The sequence below is a fragment of the Crocodylus siamensis genome, chromosome 4 (genome assembly GCF_052110815.1).
Source record: "Crocodylus siamensis isolate JL-2025a chromosome 4, ASM5211081v1, whole genome shotgun sequence".
NCBI lineage: Eukaryota > Metazoa > Chordata > Crocodylia > Crocodylidae > Crocodylus > Crocodylus siamensis.
The window spans coordinates 123269046-123292896 of record NC_143398.1 but is presented as its reverse complement, the minus strand read 5'-3'; the positions used below and the strand labels follow the sequence as shown (position 1 = coordinate 123292896).

The following is a 23851-nucleotide window of genomic DNA, read 5'->3' as shown; positions in this document are numbered from 1 at the left end:
TCCGTGGTCGGACCCAGAGGGTAGTAACTGATGGCAGTCACTCATCATGGTGTCATGTGACCAGTGGGGTCCCCCAAGGCTCTGTCCTTGGATCCATACCGTTCAACATCTTCATTAATGATGTGGACATTGGAGTCAGGAGTGGGCTGGCCAAGTTCGCCGATGACACCAAACTTTGGGGCAAAGCATCCACGCCAGAAGATAGGCGGGTGATCCAGGCTGACCTGGACAAGCTCAGCAAATGGGAGACGAGATCCTGATGGTGTTTAACACCGAAAAATGCAAGGTTCTCCACCTTGGGAGGAAAAACCTGCAGCACCCTTATAGGCTCGGCAGTGCTACATTGTTTAGCACTACAGAAGAAAGAGACTTGGGGGTCATCATTGACCACAAGATGAACATGAGCCTGCAATGCGATGCTGCGGCTAATAAAGCGACCAAAACGCTGGCTTGCATCCATAGATGCTTCTCGAGCAAATCCCGGGACGTCATTCTCCCCTTGTACTCGGCCTTGGTGAGGCTGCAGCTGGAGTACTACGTCCAGTTTTGGGCTCCACAATTCAAAAAGGATGTGGAGAAGCTTGAGAGAGTGCAGAGGAGAGCCACGCACATGATCAGAGGTCAGGAAAACAGATCTTACGATGACAGGCTGAGAGCCATGGGACTCTTTAGCCTGGAAAAGCACAGGCTCAGGGGTGATCTGATGGCCACCTATAAGTTTATCAAGGGTGACCACCAGGATCTGGGAGAACATTTGTTCACCAGAGCGCCCCAAGGGATGACGAGGTCGAACGGTCACAAACTCCTGCAAGACCGTTTCAGGCTGGACATAAGGAAGAATTTCTTTACTGTCCCAGCCCCCAAGGTCTGGAACAGTCTGCCAGCGGAGGTGGTTCAAGCACCTACATTGAACACCTTCAAGAGTAAATTGGATGCTTATCTTGCTGGGATCCTATGACCCCAGCTGACTTCCTGCCCTTTGGGCAGGGGGCTGGACTCGATGATCTCCCGAGGTCCCTTCCAGCCCTAATGTCTATGAAATCTATGAAATCTATGAATACAAGGCAACCCTGAATATAACATGACCTCCCAATAGCCAGATTCTATATATGGAAAAGTTTTATCTTATCATTTTCCAAGTGTAGCATCCAATTATTGGAGTGTTGCCTTGAAATCATCCCCCTCCCGCTACTACAGCAGGGAAAATAGTGACTGGGGGTCAGTAGCTGTCTTGCCTTCTGCCCCTCACCCCACATCTTTCCACTGTAGCCCTCCTTGTTCATGTGATGGTTAGCCCCCACTTAAGATTGGAACTGGGAGTTCTTGTCACAAGTCCTAGGACTCTCCAAAAATGTGCGTGCAGATGAGGTGCAGGGCTGCCTGGTTCATCTCCACCCCACAGAGGGCAGGGCCACCCTAATCACATGCAACAGGATGAGAGGGGACGACAGAAGTTTGGTGATGTTTGTCATATATTTAAGGCTCATGAAAAATAGAAGTCATTGCAAATGGGAATGAAAGGCATTGCTCAGGTGTCGGGGTACAGAGAAAGTTTAAATACATTCCATGTAGTGGTTCACTATGTCATGCTAGGGAATGTTTTCTCCCAACTGTACATCTTTATATGGCAGTCTTTTGAAAATTTGTCCAGGCATTTCAAGATCCTTTTAAATGGTTCAGTGCTGTCTGTCCACACCCTTAGTGACGTCAGTGAACCAACCCCTCAATAAGGATCACAGGAGCTGTACTACCAAGGAAAATGGAGCAGGACTGAAGCAGCCTAACAGAGAGTGTAGAACCCATGTGCAGATGACCCTGGGTAAGCCTACTCTTTGGTAACAAAGTACTCAGTCTTGCTGCTGAAGAAATAAGCACTGCCCACTCACTTCCACTCTGCATATGCCAGCTCAGAAATATGGTGGTGAAGACGGCCAGACACTCAGCACCTCAAATTCCCATGTATTCAAGAGCACCAGCTTGGCATGTCACTAGGGTGTCTTCACTACTTCTTTTCCAGGGTTGACACACACAGAACACAAACTTTGGACCTGACTCCTTGGTGCTGATATGGAGCCCCCTGCTGCCACATAGTCACACAGTCTGAGATTTCAGCAGAAGATACCAGAGATCCAAAACAGTTTGGGCATAGAACCTGGGCACTGAACTTGGTGTTTCTCTGACAAATGAGGCAAAACCTATTCCAGCTGGATGAATCAGAAGGAAAATGATCTTGAGAGTTTTCTCTGTTGGAGAAATATTATGGAATTCTCTCAGCTGGTTTTCCTTAAAGTGGTATGACCTAGTCACAAGTCCTTCATTTTCAAGCACATTAGATTCACTTGGAGATTTAGTTAACTCATAAAAGGAGAAATAAAGAGAAGGGCTATTTAAGGAAGTAATTCATCTTCATTAGACTTTTATCTCTATTGCCCATAATGATGTTTTGAAATGCTTGCTTCCATAATATAACCCTGTTCACGCGCGCGCACACACACACACCATTCATTCCATTAGCGAGAAAGCAGCATAGAACTCAATTATATCTGCAAAAAAATCAGATTTTTTTCCAGTAACCCTTTAAGAAACTACTTATAACATTTGTAGATGGAAGTGACAGTTATTTTTTCCCACTTTTTTTCCAACAAGCACAGTAGCTCCTTACTACTGCGCAGTAGCATAGCATCATGGTTCATGCCCAGTGACACTACTGCACATCTTATGTAGACGTGATCACAGATTGGTTAATAAGTTGCTCCATCATATTTCCAGATATTGAAGCTAAGATGAGTGGTTGTTGATTCCCTGGGTCCTCTGGTACTTAACCATTTCTTTGTGGGTTTCTAAGGATATTCATTAAGGGTTCAGAAATTGTTTCAGCTAGTTCATTATGTGCTCCTGGATACATTTCTTCAGAGTCTGACAGCTTAAATACAACTAACTTTTCTAAATAAATATTCTTTAATTTCTTCTTTACTCTTCCATGCACTTTACATACCGTGTTATGAAAATTAACTGTGTTAAGTATTTTATCTCACTTAGAACCATTTTGTAAATACCTCAGCCTTCTCTTGTTTACTCTGTTTCCCAGTTGAGTAAGGGACCTGTACTTTCCTTCATTTTTCTCTTACTTCTAGATGCTGCAGATTGAATGCTGGAGATTTTTGGTTTGTGGGGGGGGGGGAAGTTGTACTACTTATACCCAACTGTGACCTTGAAACTGTTTTGTTTTTCCACTTTTAACATTAATTGTGCCTAATATGCCAAACTACTGATGCATATCAGAAGGCTGTTCTCTTTATCATGAGGAAGAATCTTAGGCCCTTTAAAGCCTCCCACACTGTCGTCTTTTTTTGATTGTTCTTTCACTATAGCCATCTTTTATAGTACCAAGAAGTGCTGCTATTCTGCAATGCAAAAACATTTCAAGAGTGATTTTTCTTCTTATTCCCCTTCCAGATACAGGGACTGTTTTTCATAAGCCCAAAAGCAGGTGTCACAGGGGCACTCAGGTGCCCTGTTCCTATGGAGAGATAAGGGCAGTTGCCAATATTCAGGGCAACACAGGTGGTGGTTGCTGGGGCAACCAGGCTGGTCAGATGGGGGGGGGGGGAGGGGGCGAGGCAGGGCCTGGAGTATATAAGCAGCCCAGGCCAAAGCCTAGGTAGTAGTTCCCCTCTGACAGGCTGAGAAGCAGGAGCTCTGCTGTAAAGCAGAGCAAGGCAGGGCTGCCTGAGTGTTTAAGCATCTGCGTGTTGATATGGGATGGAGCGGCCTCTGACAGGGGGGCTTGAAGGAGAGCCAGGGTGGCGCGGAATGTTATAGCCGGTAGGGTGATTTTGGGTTACAGCCGGTTGGCATGGCTTTGAGTTTCTGTTTCGGTTATGAGGGTACACCGGAGGACCGGGTGAGGCTGTAGGGGAAGGAGGAGGCCTCAGGGGAGCTCCCCGGTAGCACGGGGGGTCCTGGTGCCCTGTAAGGGCACAGCGAGCAGTGCCAGGGAAGGCACAGCTGTCTGGTGCCAGGGTGGTGCTGTGTTTGGGGTTTGTGTTGACCCCAGCCCTGTGTGGCCGATAGCTGGAGAAGCCTGAGCAGGGCAGAAGACCCGGACGGTGGGTCGGGGGCCAGGCACGGCTATGGCCACCTGAGCCCCGGCCATGAGAAGCGTGGGAGACGAGACCTGAGGGTGCGTGAGACCGCAGGAAGCGCGAGGCACAGGCCCGAGTGCAGGTGACCGCGGGAAGCGCAAGGCACAGGCCCGAGTGCAGGTGACCGCGTGACCTACGGGAGGCAGGCCCCAGTAGGGCACTGCCTGTAAGGGAAAAGCCCTGCAAGGGGGCAAGCCCATTAAGAAGCCCTGGAAAGGGAGCAAGTCCATTGAGAAGCCTGGTGAGGGCATGAGCGCTGAGAGACTGGCCCCAGTGGGACACTGTCTGTGTGAGAGAAGCCCCCGGAGAGGGCGCGTACTGAGAGGAAACGGCCCGGTGTGAGCGAACATTCGGGCGGAGGCCTTTTGAGAAGGCCTTTAAGGAAAATATATCGGCAGGATAACGTCCGGAAGATCTGCGAGGCTTGAGGCATGCTAAAGGGGAGGTTGGAGGCACGCGTAGCCCATAAGGCTGGGGGTGCACCAGGTCACTCCTTACGGAATAGGGGACAGGACAAACGTAGCACCGTGTCCAAGAGGAAAAGGGCAGCCTCCCTTATAAAAATATATAACAGCAAGACGTGGCAGGCAAGAATGAGGGTGCTGGATCACCTACTTGGCACGGTAGGGGGTGCTAGAGAGATCATGGCTGCTCCTATGCCCCGCTTCTTGACAGCAGGGTGCCACAGCTGAGACAGCCCTTAATGAACGCAGAAAGTGGTTGCCCTTGGTCATGGCTCCTGGCTACAGCTGCCTGACCCTCAGTGGCATTAAGTTATGTAAATGGCATCAGACTTTGGGTGGGTTATATTTGACTCTTCAAATATAAATGGAAATTCCAACCTCTCAGCACCCAAGAAATCTCTCCCCACCACCACTACAGAGTCAGGGAACCAGTGCTGAGAGTCAAACAGTAATGAAAACCCCGTATCTGCATGTGAAACCTAAGTAGATGACCTTTTTCAGTGGCTCTGGGTCCCCTACACAGCATCAACTTACATCTCAAAGCATGTGGTCCTACTGTGAATCACAACTTAAGTGAATGAATCATGTACTGTCCAAGTTTTCTCTGTGCATAAATTCACATGATTCAGCAATCTGGAAAATACCATGTAACAACACATATTCTATTTAAAGTTACAAAGTGACAAACCAGAAACAAAATAATTTTTTTTAAGTGTTACAAAACTGAAAACATTACGATTTTTTTATTTGGACATTTCTAATTTCTCAACAAAAAATTGTGTTAGAAGAAACCTCTGACCAGTTCAATCTGTAAGGCTACAGTCAATGAAAACAGAAGTATACATAGGAAATATTTTTTTCTGTTTCTTAAAGTGACTTATTTCTAACATTCTAACACCATCCAGCTGTGGAAAAAAAATATGAGGAGGTCTTGCCAATTCTGATTCAGGCCAATTGCTCCTTTGCATCTGCTTTATTTTCCTGCTTGGAAAAAAACAGCTCATCATATAATTGCCAGATTTTAAAATTTAAAATCAAATCAGGTTTAATCTAACACCTTTAGAATCATATGAATAAACCTTTGTTTTTCATAGGTCATAACAGGATTTATTTATGGATTTTGATTCCATTAAATTATCAGCCTGCATCAGCCAAGCACAGCACATCAGCAACTGGATATATCAACCTGTGCTAACTTTAGAGAACATAGGTAGCAAGTTTTGTAAGGACATGACAAGTTTTAGGACACCCTGGATAGCCCATGCTAAAACATGGGTTGCCTTGGGACTTTACTGTGAGTTGGGTTAATGTGGTATGGATATGCTTACCCATGTTAGCTTTAACTTTGTTAACACAGATATAAATAATAGCAAAAACAAGGCAACACAGGTTTCAGCATGGGTTCTCCGGGGCGATTTACACTTCGTGCTGAAGCTACATGTCATGTCCTTAAAAAACTTGTTACCTATGCTCTCTAAACTTACCATGGGGGGGTCAACACATCCATGGCACAAAAGCATCTATATTTGTTATGTCAATGTACCCTTGCATACATCTAGCCGTTCTGTTAAGAACTGCACATAGTGGCTTAGCTATAGCACTAGTAACTCACTTCTAGCTCACAGCTCCTTTCTGTAGAGTCCCTTTGGGCTGTCAGCACTGGTGCTTTCTGAACATCTTCCTTAAAATTTATTTGGTTAATTCTTATTTTACTTCCTTCTCACAGGAAACATACTGTGCTCTTAGCATATGTGGGCTGGGAATAAGTGAAGCTGGCATGGAAGACTAGAATTTCTACATGAGTAGCCCTGGCTTCCTCCAGGTGGACCGTCATGTTGACACTGTTGGTGGCAGAGCTGAGCCTCCCTGCTGAGAGGTCAATCAGGTTATCAGATAGTGTAAATGGGCATATGTCCATTGACTTCAAAGCAGCTATTAACCAACAGTGTGCTTCTGTGAAGAAGGGAATCCAAGGTTTCCTCTCCTTTGGCTGTCTATCATTATGGGCACACACACGTGACAATTTTTGCCTGATCTGACCACAGAAAGCAGCCTATAGCCATGACCAAACACAAGTAGTAGCTGTAGCTGTAGTAGTAGCTGTAGACAGCTTCAAAAATGGCCTGTCAGATGAAAAACTAAACCCTCATTGCTCAAGGCTTCAGATGAAGACATTTCAAAACAGAGTGCCTTCTATAACTTGTGTCTGCCTGCCTATCAGCCTCTGCACTGTTTTCAGAATGGGAGGGGGAAAGGGAGTAGAGGGAGTTCAGTCTGGAGTTTTTTCAGCCCCTGCTGGAGGGTGGGGCAGGTGTATAGGGTCCCCCCTAAGGTGGGGGGGGGCTCCAATTCACCCACCCCACCCTCCAGCACCCAGTGGGGAACCTCTGGAATGAGCTCCCTCTGCTCCCTTTTTCCCCTCCCATTCTGAAAACAAAGACAGGCCGAGAGGGAAGGCTAGGCCATTGCTAGGGGAAACCAACTGCAGACTCCTAGCCAGCAGCTAGATTCCCCTCCCCCTTGGAACCAACAGTGAACTTCTGTTTGATCCAGGGGATCATTGTAACTCAGAACTCTTCCTACAAAGCATTCTCAGTTACAGAGTGGAGCTGCACTTCTGTCTGCACTCCAAGTCTTGATACATACAGGGATGATCCTGACCTACGTTTCTTACCTCTATAGGTTAAGAATGTCTACATGTAGCCACTGTTGTAATTCCAACCCGTGTGGGTAAGTCTGAGAGTATGTGTACTTCAAACTCATTCAGGTAATGATAATAGTACCCAATATATCTGAAGTCAAAATGTTTCTCACAATGAAGTGGGCGTTTCATTAAGAGAAATCTTCTAACAGTGTAACACAAAATGTGTCAAGCCTAATGTATTGGCTCAAATCACTATATAATTATGCATTCACTTAAAATTCTCTGCAAGGTCACTTCACTGTTATACTTGCCATGTTGGTACAAAGTATGGCAGAAAAAAGAACTGATAGACAGACATAAAAGCAAAATGCAAAATAGATGCATTAATATCAAGAATGATGCTTCAAAGTAAAAGTACCAAAGGGCATTTATACAAGTCTGCACTGCCCAGGAGCCAACGCACACCACACTGTGCTGCTTGTAGTTGTAAAAGCGGCAAAATGTACATCGGCAGAGCAAAAATGGTGGCAATGCACTTTTTAACTAAAAGCATCTCCGAGGTGTTTTAGCTCAAAAGAACACTGCCACCATTTTCTTCATGCTGACATGCATTTTGCCACTTATACAACAGCAAATGTTGCAGGGCCAGAAGTTTTTAAAGCAACTGGCACTGCAGCACTTGCATGTGTAAAAATACCCAACAATATCATCTTTTCCCAGAGGGCAACACCATGGTAGCTTTTTGATTCCGATCTTGCTGCTGCTACAGAAAGGCTTGATTATGCAATGTGCAGAGTAGCCTAGATTAATCCAACAAAACTTTGTCCCATTTATTTCAATGAGGCTACTCACATACTTAAAGCTTTAAGCACACACTCAAGTAAGTGTTTCTCTGGGTTTTAGTCAAAGTCCCTTGTACCTTGTGAAAAGTCCCTTGTACTTTGTACCCCCATAATGAAAACAAGCAGGGAAACCACTACAATTATATTAAAAGAATCACTTATTTAAGACTTGAAAACTGCTGCTGATTCACAAACCTAATAAGGAAAATCAGAGAGCCATTACATTGATAGCAAACCTTCTCTTTGGTTTTGCTGGAAATCTCTCCGATACCATATGTTGATGAGACAGCAGAGGGAGAGAAGTTGCCTGCTGTAGTTTGTCAGTAAAATGAAAACGTGCAAGACATTGTGAGAATGAGAAGAAAAAAAACAAAGTCTGGCCAAATGGTGATGATTTTGCCAAGACAAAATTTTGTCTTTAAAAGCAAAACACCTTTTTCCACTATAGATTATGATTATGATCATTATTAAAATCTTATTATAAAATGTATGTGATATGGACCCAAATATAAAATACATTTATGCAAAAAACTATATTAAAATTGAATGGCTAAGCACCCATAAATGAAAAATAATGCATTTTTTCAAACCAGTTTATGAAACTTATGGCCCAGACCCCTTCTTGGTTTAAGTTAAATCACAGTCCCCCAGCCTTCCAGTATGCTTTGCAGCCCTAGACTGGGCTGTGTTGTCTACTCCAGAGAACAGGGCTGGCCCCAGCTCTCTGCTCCCTAGCGGGGGCAGTGAAGGCTAGCTAACAAGGGGCAGGGAGGATGGAGGGCAGGACTGGCTGACAAAGGGTAGGGGGACAAGCCTGAGGGGCATGCACCCCAGTCCACAGTCTACTGCCCCCCAGGCAAACCCCAGCTGGGGCCTGGGGCAAGAAAGGGGAGTTTAACACCCCTTCCCCTACTCAAACTTACTGCTGGCTGCAAGTGTGGACTACAAATCCCAGAGACACCTGGAAGCAGGAACAGGAAGTGATAAGCAACCCTGGAAAGTCCTGCTGTTGTAATTCTGGAGTGCAAATCCCAGAGACCCTCAGGGGCAGCAGGAAGAGGAAGTAAACACAGCCAGAGAACTGTGGTCTGGAGCCCCCTGGCTTCTAGCCTAAGCCAGTGTAGGCATGTGGCTGCATTTCCTGAATCAAAGGTAAATATCTGTTCACTTCTGTTTTGATTTAATCTGTACAGTTTAGAGTAACCTGCAAAGACTGAATCAATTCACCCTCGAGCTTTTTGACTGTCTGGACCTAGTCAAGGGATTAAATTTCAGTCTGCAGAGCTTGTTGGTGAGTTTGCTCTCCAGCTGCTGCATTAACCTAACTCTGCAACCCAGGGATGAACATCGCTGTCCTTCTCCAAACTTTCTTGCCTGGTGCTGAAGCCAGTGTTTTTGATCATATTGGAAATTAAAAATCAGCATATGGGGAAGAGTAGGGAGAGCAGCAGCAGATATCACCTCCTGCATTTCTGAGGTGTGCTCCAAGACAGACACTGCTGCAGTCTGATAAAGGGGCAGGTCTGGAAATTTTATTGAACAACAGAGGCTTCTGTCATTTCACAGTACACCCCATAGTAAGCAAAGGAAAATAATCCGCTCAGTCACAAGGATAGACTGTGGAGTAGTCTCCTAAAGCAACATGGACAAACTAGTGTCAGAAGTAATCCTTGCCTTTCCCTCACCCTTTACTCCTCTTACTCCTAGATGACCTAATTGGGGTTTAACTTGTCTACTTTCTATTTCTGATGTATCAATTTATTGTGTTAAACAAACCCTGATACCAAACTGTAGGCATTCAGGAAGGCATGTATATCTTTTACTGGCAGAGATTATCAACAAGAATTCTGACGTGCCATTCTGAATGCCTGGTCAACAAATCTGATATTGTATAGATGATTGAGCAACAATTAAGAAGGTTTACTATCAAATTAAATATTTTTTTTAGGTATGCTTGGGAGATTTTTATTTCTATTGACTTAAGCAGATTGGACTCAAAGCGGTCTTCAAGACCAGGTCCAGGAAAGATTATTAATTGGCACTAGGATGCAGGGAGTGTTTGAAAGGAAATCTAATCTTAGCAGATTTCATGGGAACCTAACATCTGCAAGTTTAACTGACATTTCAAATCTCAGAGACAGCACCACAGCATTTGTAGAACCATTAGTATTATTCCTTCATCTTGCTCTAGCACTGTGAATTGGATTCAGTGAATAATGGACAAACACTGAAAAGGTCAACTCCCTTGCCCCCATCCAAATTAATTAATTCAATGTAAGAAGATAATTCAGATTCATATTGAGCACTAAGGTGTGACAGTTGGATCTAGTCATTTGAGTTTCAGTCAGGCTTTTTTTCTTAGAAGTCTGATACTGCTTTTCAATGACTCTAGTGTAAAAACAAATAAAAGAGTGAAGGTTGATGCTAAGCATTCCATCTTCCTTTTATTCATAAGAAACATAATACCACAATGTAACACTAGACAAACAGGTGGTCTTTTCCAGCATCCTATCTCTGACAGCAGCTAGTGTAGGAGGTTTCAGGGCCAATGCTGGATGGTTTCAGACAAATTCCTACATGCAACAAATTATGGCAACCCACAAAGCTTCAAATGTGGATAAAACTGGGTAAAAAAAATAACTTGCAAAAAGGCCTATCAGCCTCCAGGGTTGTTTTGCTTAATGGAGGTGACAACCTTTAGGTATAGACTGCACAGTTCAAACAAAGGGCCCAATTCTGGAGTCTCCGAGTGCCTAGAGTTCCCAGCCCTTACTCAGCTATAGAGTCGAGTCAGAGGAGGGTTATGTTTCCTTAACTCCTCCTCTCAGATAATGATTCTGGCTAGGGCGGGAACTATTATCCTGATGCTTACTGCTGTGAAACAGTGGTCAGGGAGACTGCAGAGTGATGGAACACATCAGAGGAATACTGGCTCTGAGGACCAACTGCCTAGATTAGCTGCTTGGAGGCACATACATTTCTCTAGGAAAAGGAGTGAAACAACTTACTCCTCTTAAAGAGGAGGGAGGATATCAGGGAAAATGTTATGGTTCGCTTAGTCCCCATTCATTCTCTCATGTGCTCGTGGATCTGTTACAATCTACCCCATTGACAGCAGTGAGAGTCCACATAAAGAAAGTAGAAGGATGAGGTCATTAGCAGGGAGCACATTTCCATCCACTCTCCCTAAAGTCTCCCAAAAATAACACCAATCATGCAACACCATAATCTGGAGGGAGAAAATAAAAGGGTTGGTATCAGGTGCAGATCCAGGGAGGGTGCACAAGTGTTAATGACCTTCTCTTCTTTTTAAAGGTTTTGATATTTCATCAATCAAGCTATCCTTTGTTCTGCAGTTCTGCTGTTAGGAGTTTCATTACTGGGAGCAGCTATTTCACAGCCCTGCAAATTTTTTTTAACTCATTCCAATCTTAAACTGAGTGATACAGCCCTAGGTCCCTTGCCTATTGATAAAGCTTCTAATTTATTTTTAACTGGAGAAAAATGTTTGTTGTTTTATATGTGATGAGGCACCTCACTATCTGCAGCTCCCTTTTCAAAATTCTAGGTCTGCCCATGGTTGGCACTATGCAACAGTTTGTTAGATTATTCCTGGAAGACTGAAGAGCAATCAGGTCTTACAGTATTTTTACCCTACCATGGAAAGCTACAGGGTTCTCCCGCATAACAATGTAGAATCCTTTTTTTAAAAACTGCCACTTTATTATTCATTACATTTGCTGAAGAAATTGCTCCTGTACAGAAAGGCTCACATATGTCCAACTCATAGCTAAAACATCCTTCAACAAAGACCAAATAAATAGTATTCACAGGGGTACTCTAAACACAATTTACCTGTGCCATTATGTTCAAAGCAATGACTATGTCGCTTCAGGTCAACTTAATATATGTTTTATGATTACTGGAAAAAAAAAAGAGATTGCCTTCTCCACAGCACTTCTCTCATGATTTGGAAGTAATGATACAAATTAAAAATCAGGCACTTTTACACATGCTGTACGGATGGGGGGAGCGGCACTTTAATTAGAGTGGCTCCAAGAGCTACACTAACTAAAGGGCCACCATGTCTCCTGTATCAGTGTCCCCATGCTTAAAAATAATAGCGGGGGCAACTGAGCTAAAGCTCATTCAATGAGCTTTAGTTCAAGTGTCCCTGCCATCATTTATAAGCATAGGGACACTGATACACAAAATGCAAGAGACTGTTGGAGCACGGTACATGTTCATACTCCAGTTGGCTCAATTAATCGAATAATCAAGTCTGCTCTGATGCGCTGCAATTCTAGCATATCAGAGCAGCCTCAGCACTCATGTATAGGCACCCATTACCTTAAAACCATGATATCAAATCCTCCGGAGCCTCCGAATCGATTCAGAAAACAATTCAGAGATTTGGAAGGCAGTCTTTCAGGGGAACAGAAACTGAGAAGGGTGGGGGGGAAGACTGACATCTGTAGCTGGCCAGTGACTGTGATCTTTTCCCGAGTCCCCTTCCAATCATGGTGCTCTGGTGGAGGGACATAGAAACAGCATGTAACCCTGTGTCTGCTGTGCCTTAACACACACTCAAAGTCACATGTCACAAGCTTTGCTTGTCAACACCTTGAGGTGCAGTTTCCCAGAAACCCCTCCACCTATCTCCTTGAAACTTGGCAGGCTTCATGCCTCCCTATTGTATTCATCCAAATCTGCCAAAAAATGACAAAGTTATAGGTATTTCAGTGATTCCCCATATAGTCTATGGCTGAATCACCAAATCTCTCCGAATCAGCGTTGAATCTTCTGAAGCTGATTCAGCCAAATCGATTCGGGGCAGCGATCCAAATCTCCAAACTGAATCACTGTCTTCCAAATTGGCTGAATCTGAATCAAATACTTTCCTATTCCAACAGGCCTAATGGCAACTATTCCAGCACTATGGGAGACACTAGGGAGAAACTTGCTTGCACCTACTTGAAATTAAGTCATTGCCATGTCCAATATGCCTAACCATAAATTATCTGGTTAGGATAAGCTTTTTTGGGAGGGGCAAATGGTGTTGCAGCATCAATTTCTCTAAATCTGCCATAACATACTTCAGAGAAAATTAAGATGTCACGCCTCATCAATATCAACCTACTTAAAATAAAGGCAAGAAGAGATCAGAAGAATGATAATGAGAGTAGAAACTTTCATTAGCTGAGGCTAGTTAGCTAGACTTTAAGAGCCAGACCCTAAATCAAAATCACTGATCTAAATGCCCTTGAATTTAATAGAAGCTTGAATCTACAACCAAATTTAAACATCATGGAGAAGCATTTAACCATAGACTAGAATAAATCAAATTCCCTATTTGTTGTAAAAATGGAAGCCTTCATTTGTAATTTACATTTGAGGCTCATACATATCTCCATAGCACAATTATGATCATTCTAATAAAACAGAAGGTGAAATCATGAGTTTGGAAAATGTATCTAGGAAAGTTCAATAAAGTACTTTATAATATTCAACCCAATTTTCATTGATGATTCAGAAAGAAGAGATGATTAAAAAATAGGACTAAACTTTCATAGAACTGTAGAAAGGTAAGTATGAAAGGAACCTCAAATGATCATCTTGTCCAACCTTCCAGATTCTCTGGCAAAAGATGGAGAATCTCTTGACTGGTTTCAGAGCTCATACTTTCAACCAGATATAAAGATTTATTCAGATTTTCAACATGTATATTTGTCTTCTGTCCTGCCATCTACCTCATGAAATAGCTGTAGTTTTTCTGACATATCCACAACCCCTATCACCACTTCTGGATCTCTCATCAAGCCCACTCCACATAACCCTTGCCCCCTCTCCTGACTTAAGATATTACCAGCCCCCTATTTAAAAAATAAATAAATAAAAAGTCCTTTCCAATACCAACTCTTCTCCTCTTTCATTCACATGCCTGTCAGTTCCCCTTACCCCTCCTGCTGCACTTCAGCTTCCAAAGCCAAGTCCTCTCTTTCATTCAGCCTTTCACTTGCATTCCATTCCCATTTCCATTTGCAATACCAGTCATTCTAGCTCCTCATTCCTGAAACTTCATTGCTTTCTAGTGTTTTTCTTTTCCTTTTTAGTGTCTTGATCAGAATGTTGCTAAATACCGTTATGTTTCTCACAAAATTCTCTTTCTCCTTCCTAAACATATCTCTTAAATAGAAGTAGTTATCTGTGTGCGTTAGCAGCTGAGAAAGTGGGTTGTTGCCAATGAAAGTGTATGCCTCTCTAAACAAGTCTTCTAAGATGCCTGCTCTGCCTTCTACCATACCGCTTAAACAACCATTTTGTCTTCAGTCTAATAATTTCCTGACTTAACTATTGTAACCTGCTTCATAACATTCATGTTGCTAGTCAACACACTTCATTTTAGGTAGAATGCCATGGCTGAGCTAATCCTTTTTTCTTCCCACTGTGACCATTCCACCTCAGTTTATACACCCCCTTGTCAGCTCTGTAGCCTTTTCCATGGAAATTTTAAACTCCTCGTCCTCACTTTCAGTGCACTGAATTTCTCTTCATATCTCCCGTCATAAGTCACCTGGTGGTATCCTAAGCCAGTACTATTTTAAACAAGTTACAGCTCCCTCCCTTTGCTCTGTTGCCACCATCATTTCAGTTCCTTCTCCCAGCCAGATTTCCCATGCCTGGAATCTATCCCATATTTTTTGACAAATACAAATCTCTCTTTTTAAAAATCTTTCTCAGAATCCACCTTTTCCAAAAATGTCCTTAACCGCAACTCTCCTTAATTCCCTATAAAACAGGGAGGGAGGCAAGATAGCACCATAATCGCTTGTACATCTTTCTTCCAAATGCCACCCTTGCCTACTATTATTGGTTTAATTTTCTTTCTTCACATTCGATGAGATTTATATCAGACATTTTCTATATTTGGCCATTCTTCCCTTAGATTGTGGCATTTTCTTCTCTGCTGCATTTCAGTGAGTGTTGCAGCAATTACTTGCCTTGATAAAGGCCTACAACTTTTTGTGTGATAATGGAGCTGGTCAAAAACCAGGAAACATTGCATCTATAGTCTTTCCCATTTTTTACGCCATCATCAAAAACTGAATTTTTGGAAAATTTCAGCCAACTCTAGCAACTAATGTGATTTTTTTCCCCCTATGAAGCTACAATTACAGTTCCATTTTGGATTGCTTTCACCTACCTTAAAGCCATTCTTATTTATTCTTGCCCTTAGTTACAACACGGTGGCCGCATCTTCACAAGATGCTAACTGTACAGTGTATACACATGTACTAAATGGCCGTGCAGTAACCAGCATTACTGCACAGCAGCTTCACCAAATGGATTTTAGGTGATGCTGACTGCAGTAGCTTGTAACTACTGTGCAGTAGCATTGCTTGTGGTTCAAGCACCTACACTGAACACCTTCAGGAGTAAATTGGATGCTTATCTTGCTGGGATCCTATGACCCCAGCTGACTTCCTGCCCTTTGGGTGGGGGGCTGGACTCGATGATCTCCCAAGGTCCCTTCCAGCCCTAAAGTCTATGAAATCTATGAAATCACACTTCCTACCATGTGATGCTACTGCACAGTCAGCATCTCATGTAGACATGGCCTGTGTCTTTAATGAGTGCATCTCTGCCACACCAAGATCTGGGATACATAAAAAACCATTTTCTTTGCTATTTCCCCAATTCAGACAAGAAGCAACAACAAGCTGTCTACCTTTTTCGAATTATACTGGGATTTGCAGTCACCAGCTGGGTTTTTGATCCAACATCTTTGCTGAATTCACTGGAGAGAGGAGGAAGGTTGCACCTGCAAAACAGACAGATATTCAAGTTTTTTAACAGTCGCATTCTAGTTGCAGTATTCTTTTGTTGTCCAAATCTATTTTTCTTTTAAAGTCATGAAAGCTAACCAAAAATGCGCAAGTGCTACATTAATACTGGATAAAATAAGAAAACAGTTATGGGCATGTACCTCTATGTAATGCCTCCATCCTGTCCAAACATATGAGGGTATTTTTGTACTGGATTATGGGTAACTGCAAAAGTACGCACTTTCAAAGAGACAATCCTATATTATTGCATAATTTTGAAGTAAAAATAAAAAAGAAAGTAACCCTGATTTATGTACTGAACTTCCTCATTAACAGCCAGTAGTAGTACAAGTGTGTTTGGCACAAACTACCTGTCAATAAATCTACGTAAAATTTTTCCCCACCCACCTCTGTACTGCCTAGTTCAATCACTGTATTTCAGAATACCTCATTGTGCAAGACACACAATATATTATGTTTGTGATGTCACAGAATACTAAATAGCATTTCTGATGTTGTATTGATGGTATAGGTTCACTGTGCTTAGAATTACCAAGAGAAGTCCAAAGACAGTGAGAAATCTTTATGTAGTTGAAATAGATTTCGACTTGAATGCCTCCTACATCCTGGCTGTGGGAGGCACTGAGTACAGAAACCTGCATTGCAGATTTGCCTGTCTTCTTTCCAAAAGGTAAAGGGGAAGACTGAGAAAAAGCACTAAGTCACAAAGAAAAAAACTACTGTACACTTGGGCTCATGTTGAAGAGACAGATGAATATGGAGACATAAGTAGATGTAAATTGAGCTCTACCAAAATCTTATGCTCCAAATTTAAGCTTTTTTCTCTCTGATATTTCAGTTCAGCTGTCAAACCAAAAAATCCTTTGTTTGCCTGTCTCCATGCACAATTAATACTTCTACTGCATGGCATTGTCACTTGTCTGCAGCACTCACTGAAAAAGCCGCGCAGAGAAACAAACTCCGACTTCATTTCAGAAAAGGCAGTATAGTCAAGTATATCACCCTGCTTTTTATGACTCCACTTATGTTCAGAAGGGGTGCAGCAAAAGAAAAAGGAAGAGTCTTTGTGTAAAGACTGGGGAGTAGGCAATCTGGCATAGTGGTTAAACCACCAGGGCTAGGGACAGAAATTGCACATAAACTAGTATAAATGATCAGAAACAAGTTCAAATCAGTAACACAACAGAAGTTCAGTGCACATAAACTGCTTTCAAAATGGCTGAAACCAGTTTAAGATAAACCTGAATGAATGTAGTATCAGACTTAACTAATTTAAGTTAAATCAGTTTATTGAACTTTTGTCCCTGATCTCCTCCAGATTCAAGTTAACTCAGTCCCCCAGCATCCCAAGATGCTTTGTACCTCCCCTGCAAGTCCCTCCTTGCAGGGTGGGTGAGCTAGTCTTGACCAAGCTGTCTGCTCCAGCCAGGCAGGGAGGCATGCTCTAGCACTCTCCGGCTACTGGCCTATAGGCATGTGGCTGTATTTCCAGAATCAAAAGTGAATGTCTTTTCACTTGCTTATTGGTGCAATCTACACAGCTTAGACTAATATGCAAAGATTGCACTGATTCAGCCTCAGGGTTTTTGACTGCCTGTACTTAGCTCAGAGGGCACCAAGACATGAGACTCCTACCCTGGGGGTCTTTAAGAAGAGGCTTGATGCCTACCTGGCTGGAGCCATTTGGGCCCAGTTTTTCTCCTGCCCAGGCAGGGGGTCAGACTTGAAGATCTACAAGGTCCCTTCCGACCCTACTCCTATGATTCTATGAGTCCAAAACAGAGGCTGTGTCAAAGGTCAGGAATCAGGGACAAAGTTACCAGATCCAAGTGGAAATCCAAAAACCTGGAGTCCAAGAATATAGACAAGCAGGGCATGTCCAGACGAGCCCAGCTGTGCAGTATGTGGTGCCACAAACATGTCTGCAGCACCACATGCCACACAGTTCAGTTTTCTCTGCACTATGAGGGTGCACTGCCCATGCACGCATGCTCTGTGGTTTTTTTGACCCTGGATATCCAGGGGTCAAAAAACGCCATGGGGAAAAAAACACAGTAGCTCACGCTACTGAAAAGTGGAGCAGGGCCACCCGGAGCCGCACTGCAGCTGCCAGCAGGATCACTGCAGCTGCCAGCAGGATCACTGCAGCTGCAGCTGTGGGAGGCCCCCAGGGCCCCAGGTAGGGCTGCTGGGGCCAGCACAGTGCCCCTAGGGTAACTTGCTATGTGCAAGGTGCTCCGCAGCTACTTGTCCCGAAGTAACCAAATGCCTGCCCTTGTCTGGACATGCCCACAGAGTCAGGAAATCAGGGAGTGTAGGATCAAAGAGGCTTCCTAGAGTAAACCTTCAGAATAAAACTGTTGGCTGGTCTGTGACTGCAGGTTGAACTTAAATAGGGAGGTTGCTCTCCCTAGCAGCCAATCAGGAGGCCAGCTGGTTCACAAACTGGGCTCGGGCTGCTAGTCAGAACCCCCCCAGGCAGGTATGACCACCTTGGCAATTAGCCTAGCCTAGGCTGGACTGCTTGCTAGGGCCTCTGACACACTGCCTGTTTTACTCTCCTCCAACATCCTCTTGCTTTCTCCTTTGGGTGACCTGTGTTTATAGGACTAAACAGCATTCACACTCCATAGGTGCATTCACACATGCAGGCACGTGCACATGCAGCAGCTCAAATAGCAACAGCACAAATTTGTGCTGGAAATTTGTGCCTCAGCACACATGCCTGAACATACACTTTGGTGTGGGGCAAATTGTGCCAGCTGGGGCAAACTGACCCTGCCGAGCTCCTCCCAAATCTTCAGCCAGGGAGAACTACAGGCTGGGGCCAGCACCTGTGCTGGTTGCAGCAGTATAAAAAGCTGCCCTGGTGAGCAGCTCAGGGCTACTTGCCCTTAGAAGCTTCTGAGGTGGTGTCACCCATATCAGAGACTTCCTGGACTACGATAGGAAGGAGAGGGTGGACCCCGCTGTGCTGGCCCAATGCATGGGTCTACCCACAACATGTGTGACCTGTCATCTGGTCCAGGAGGTAAAATATGCCCTACCTCCCAATGCCCTTGACCAAGCTGGCACCTCACCTGGACTCATGGTCCTGCCCACTTCACCACCTGATCTGGCTGGAGGACACTAGACCAGTCCAGTTTTTCAACATCCATCGCCACCACCTCCTCACACCCCTGTGCTGCACAATCCATCATGCCGCCCTCACATCCCGCCCAGACACCAAATGGTGAGACCTACTTGGCGAGGGAATGGCTGGGGCACACCAGTGGCTGAGTCTGTACTCTACCCTCATCCCATGAGCCCCTGGGGACCTCAGCTGGTGGCTCCTCCATAGAGCCATTGCCATGGGTACGTATGTGGCAAGCTTCACAGACACCCTGGTCTCTTGCCCCTTATGCGGGCAGAGGGAGACCCTGGACTCCTGAGGTTCTAATTGAATTTCCCCCCTCACCTTTTTGTTTTTGGTCACCCCATCCACAGACTCACCAAGTCCTGGGACCTCCTGGTCAACCACCTCCTGGCACAGCTCAAGTGGGCCCTATACTTGACCAGGAAGGAGGCTCTGGCTGGGAAGGTGCCCAGAAACGCGGGACCAGTTTCCTCTCACTTGTCTGAGCACGTTTCTGGATGGAGCACTATTGGGCAACGTCCACTGGCTCCTCAGATGCCTTTGAGGACCGATGGGTGTGGCCCGGGGGGCTCTGCTTGGTGTCCCCTTCAGGCACACTTATTTTCAAGTTTTGACCCTTTGACTCACACAGCACTCCTATCCTGTCTTTTTCATTAGTTGTCCCAAGAATTAAGTTGTCCCAAGAATTTAGTTGTACCACTCATTCATTAGCCCCACACAGGGTTACTAGTTAGCCAGATGGGCCTTAGGGCCCATGGTATGAGTGTTACAAATAGACAAGAGCTTCTGAGGCCCAGCCAGTTGGTCTCTGGGGACATTAGTCCCTTGTGCAAACTGGACTGTTGAAGCAGCTCTAAGAGTGACCCCTGCACCCTCTTCCCACTGCAGCAGTCTGGTAGTAGGGGCTGCTGCCTATGACTTGTTGCCACCTGTGACAGCATGTGGCCCCATGGCTGTGCTCCTGCCAAACCCAGAAAGGGACTTTAGTTGTCTGGACTGCAGTATGGGCACTTCAGTAGAGCCTCCTGCACTTCTGGACCAGCTGCCAGTGGGCTGTGTCTGCACAGCTGGCCCTCGTGCAGAACTGCTGTCACGTCTTCTGGTGCCCCCGCCCTGCCATCCAGGCAGCTATCATTCAGAAGATGTGCTCATTGCAGTGGCCCACTTTGAACTGTCAAAGCGTGTCCTCCTGGCCCTAAATGGCCAGGTCAGCCACCTTGTCTGCCCTCCAGCTTGGTCCCTGGTGCTGGCCCTGGGCAGGCTCCTCTGCCCGGGTCTCGCCACTTGTCTCACCAGCAGAGATCCTGGTGTTTCCTGTTTAAAAATTGCAAATTCTCTGATAAAAAAACAAATTCTCTCATTAAAATACTCAAAATCTGTGTTCTTTAATTAAAATGAAATGCCACTATATATAAAGAGATCAGCTAGGCAGTGTTTTATTGATATATTTACAATTTTAAAACAATTTTGAAGCCTACCAGTGCCTCTATCATCATAATAAATTAATTCTAAATATCTATACACTTTGGCATTTGCTTTTGATTTTTTTATCATAGAAAAATCAGAGCTGCCCCTGCCCCCTTCACTCACAAAGATGTGGGGTTCTGAGAAGCACTGATATGCCAGTGCCCTTCCCCTGCCCATGCCCCTCATTCTCAACCCACATCCTCCCCCCACCGCAGCACCCAACATTCCTGACCCACAGACCCTGCCTGGCACCACTAGCTACCTCCTAGCAGCAGCTCCGTCCCAGCACCAAGGCATGAGTCCAGATACAGCCGTTCCACCCGCTCCTTTGTGGCTCTGAACAGTGCCAGCCCTTGCTGTTCTGCTCCTTGTACCTGTGCCCAGGCCCCAGTGATCCCCATGCCATTCTTGGGAAGTCCTTGACTAGGACTCGGGAACTGGGCTGGGCAAATGCCTTCCCTTCCAGGCCAGTCTCCCTCTACACAGGCTGCTCTAGGGTGGCAGGGGAGCTCTAAGCCTGGCTCTGGCAGCCTCTCCTACCCAAAGCACTCCCCCACCCCTGACCTCCATCTCTCTTTCTCTCACACACACACCCCTGCTGCCACCTCCAACCCTCCTCCCAACCCATCACACCCCCAAGTGGCTCCTGGCAGCAGGAGCACCCCCAGGCTGGGACTGCATCTCCCAGCACTGGTGCAGGCATGGGGCAGGGTTGCAGTGTGGCAGTTGCCTCTGCAGTTGCAGCTCCTTTCCCATCCCATGTGGCGGGCTGGGTGTTCAGGGTATGAGATTTGTGCAGGGGTGGGCCTGGGTTTGGGGGAAGGGTTGTGGGGGGTATGGGGCTTGTGCAGGGGTTTGGGGTTTGTGGCTGGGTAAGTGGGTGGGTGGCTTGTGAGTGTGGGGTTCATGGGTGGGGGTGTGGGGTTTGTGGCTAGATTGTGGGGGGGTTGTGGGTATGGAAGTAGTGTGTGAGGGTGGAGAGGATTGCTCAGGAGGGATGGGTCCCCTGCCCAGCCCCCCGCAAAGTGCATAGCCCACCCACACAGAGCTCACAGCCCCACATCCCTGCAACAGCAGCAGCAGCCGTTGGGTGCTCAGGGCCTGCGGCTAGCAGAGCTCCTATTACGTGGCATGGCCCCAGCCACCTTAGACCCAGCGCTGCCTGTGCCACATGTTGCAAGCCCAGCCCAGCCCAGGGCTGTGCACCTTTGGGCAAGACCAAGCTGCTCTTGCTGCCATCCGGGGTCCCAGCACAGCACGCAGAGGCCCCAGATCATGCCAGGCTGGGTCCTGCCTCCACAGAGCTGGCCCAGCCCAACAGTGCACAGGGCACTTGGAGAGAGGACCCAGCCTGGCCTGATGCATGACCTGATGCATGGCCCCTGTGTACGGTGCCAGGACCCTGGGCAACAGCAACAGTGGCTCAGTCCTGCATAAAGGTGCAGAGCTTGAGGGCTGGCAAGGCCCGCAACATGTGGCACAGGTGGCACTGAGTTTGAGGCTGCCAGGGATGTTCTGTGCCACAGGGGAGCTCTGCCAGCAGTGAGCCCTGAGCGCCCAATGGCTGCTGTTGCAGGGGGCTATATGCTGTGTAAGGGGGGCTGTATGCTGTTCAGGGGACCCACCCCTCCTGAGCAGCCCCCCCCCACACACACACAGTCCTCCTCCACAGTTCCCCCACACCCACAAACCCCACACCCCCATGTCCCTACTTACCAGGGATGGGGCCTGGGCCTGGGTCAGGCTGCAGCCTTGCCCCAGTCCTATTTGCCACAGCACACTGAGGCAGTGTGCTAGGGCAGCAGGGGAACGGGGCAGCCATAGAGACACTCTGGCCAGGTTTCCAGAGCATCTCCTTGGAGGACCCAGCCTTCAGTTACCTCAGGGCATGCTCCAGGAGTGTGCCCTGTGCCACTTTTTTCCCTCAGATGTTTTTTTTTAATACCAGCATTTCCCAGTATCAAATTTAGAGTCCGCACTACAAATATGCAGTATGGGGAACATTTTTTTGTTTCCAGCATGCCTCTTGCAGTATTTCAAACTGCTTTGAGATGCCGCAACCGGCACGTGCATGCTCGTCTGGATGCGCCCCATTAGTCTATTCACCTCCATACTGTTAAGATACCAGTGATGAAATGCGTGTCGGGCCTGCAATGAAAACTTGGTGCTTCTTCCAGTTAGATGATTTAAATTGCATGGAACATGTCTCTGCCTTAGTAAAACATGGGAATTTGGGGAACAGGGAACAACTGGGCTTATTTTCTGTAAAAATTTCTAGTTTTACTATTGAGATGGTTAGTATGTTAAAGTATATGTTAAGGTATGTTATGTTAAGGTATAATATGTTAAGGTATATGCTGTGGTATGAATTGAAGCCACGTAACAAGAGATGCTATCTTATTTCCAGTGTGGTTGTAGCCTTTTGAAATATTCTTACTGCCTTCTGTAGCATTCTAAGAACAGCATTGTGTCCTTACGAGAAGGGAGTGCAGTGGATTAATTTCTCTGCACTCTGTATTGCCTATATATGAACTACTTTATGTGCAAGGGGAAGGAGATATTAGCATTGACATTGTGCACCCATATTTCCCACACAATTCCAAGCACAGATGTTACAGTACAAATCTGCTACTTTTTAAAATAAAATATGATAGTTCAAATGTGCAAACATCTAGATGGAAGACATCAAAATCATGCTTAAACTCATGTTGTAAGAAAACTCCACCATGAATCTTAAGCCCTTTGTACAGGGAAGCTACATGTGGTCAGACACATGCCCAGAGAAAAAGTTAGACCTTCATGCCATATTTCTTTTTCATGATACTACAGAGATGAAAGGTGAATATTGCATGAGGCCTGGATTAGAGTAGTGTTTCCATTTTGAATACTATGTCTTAAGAAAGTGCAGACAAACTGGAAAGAATCCACAGGAGCTGTCCAGAGACCATGATCTATGTGAAAAAGTCAAAAGAATTAGGTATATATATTCCACAAGAGAAGACTGATAACAATCTTCAAATATGAGAAAGGTTATTATAAAAAGAGGAGTGATTCATGGATCATTAAATCATGTGCATTTAAATCATGTGTGTCCACAAAGGAAAATAGTTTAATAAGCAACAAAGGAGATATAGGTTAGATACTAGGGAAACCAAATTACCTTTTAAGCATAGTGAAACACAAGAAGGAGCTACCTCAGAAGCCTATGGAATCTCTTTCACCAGATATTTTAACAAGCGTAAAACAAATATCTGTCAAGGATGGCCTAGGTATTTCTGACTTTTTCCCAGAGCAGGGAGATGGATG

At 45.3% G+C, this 23851-nt stretch overlaps 1 protein-coding gene across 15 annotated transcripts in view; it reads right to left on the bottom strand.

The window, feature by feature from the left end:
• ST8SIA1 (ST8 alpha-N-acetyl-neuraminide alpha-2,8-sialyltransferase 1) overlaps window positions 1-23851 on the bottom strand; it is a 325545-nt gene that overhangs the window by 167410 nt on the left and 134284 nt on the right. For 14 of the 15 annotated variants that reach the window (XR_016441877.1, XR_016441878.1, XR_016441879.1 and 11 more), the window contains one exon: window positions 15825-15917. Coding sequence is in view for 12 of the 15 variants with exons in the window: in XM_090043631.1 (XP_089899757.1) it covers window positions 15825-15917 (93 nt within the window). In the remaining 3 variants the exon portion in view is untranslated. Of the gene's footprint in view, window positions 1-12359; window positions 12624-15824; window positions 15918-23851 lie in introns of those variants that run through there. The other variant, XM_090043636.1, reaches the window with a different exon arrangement.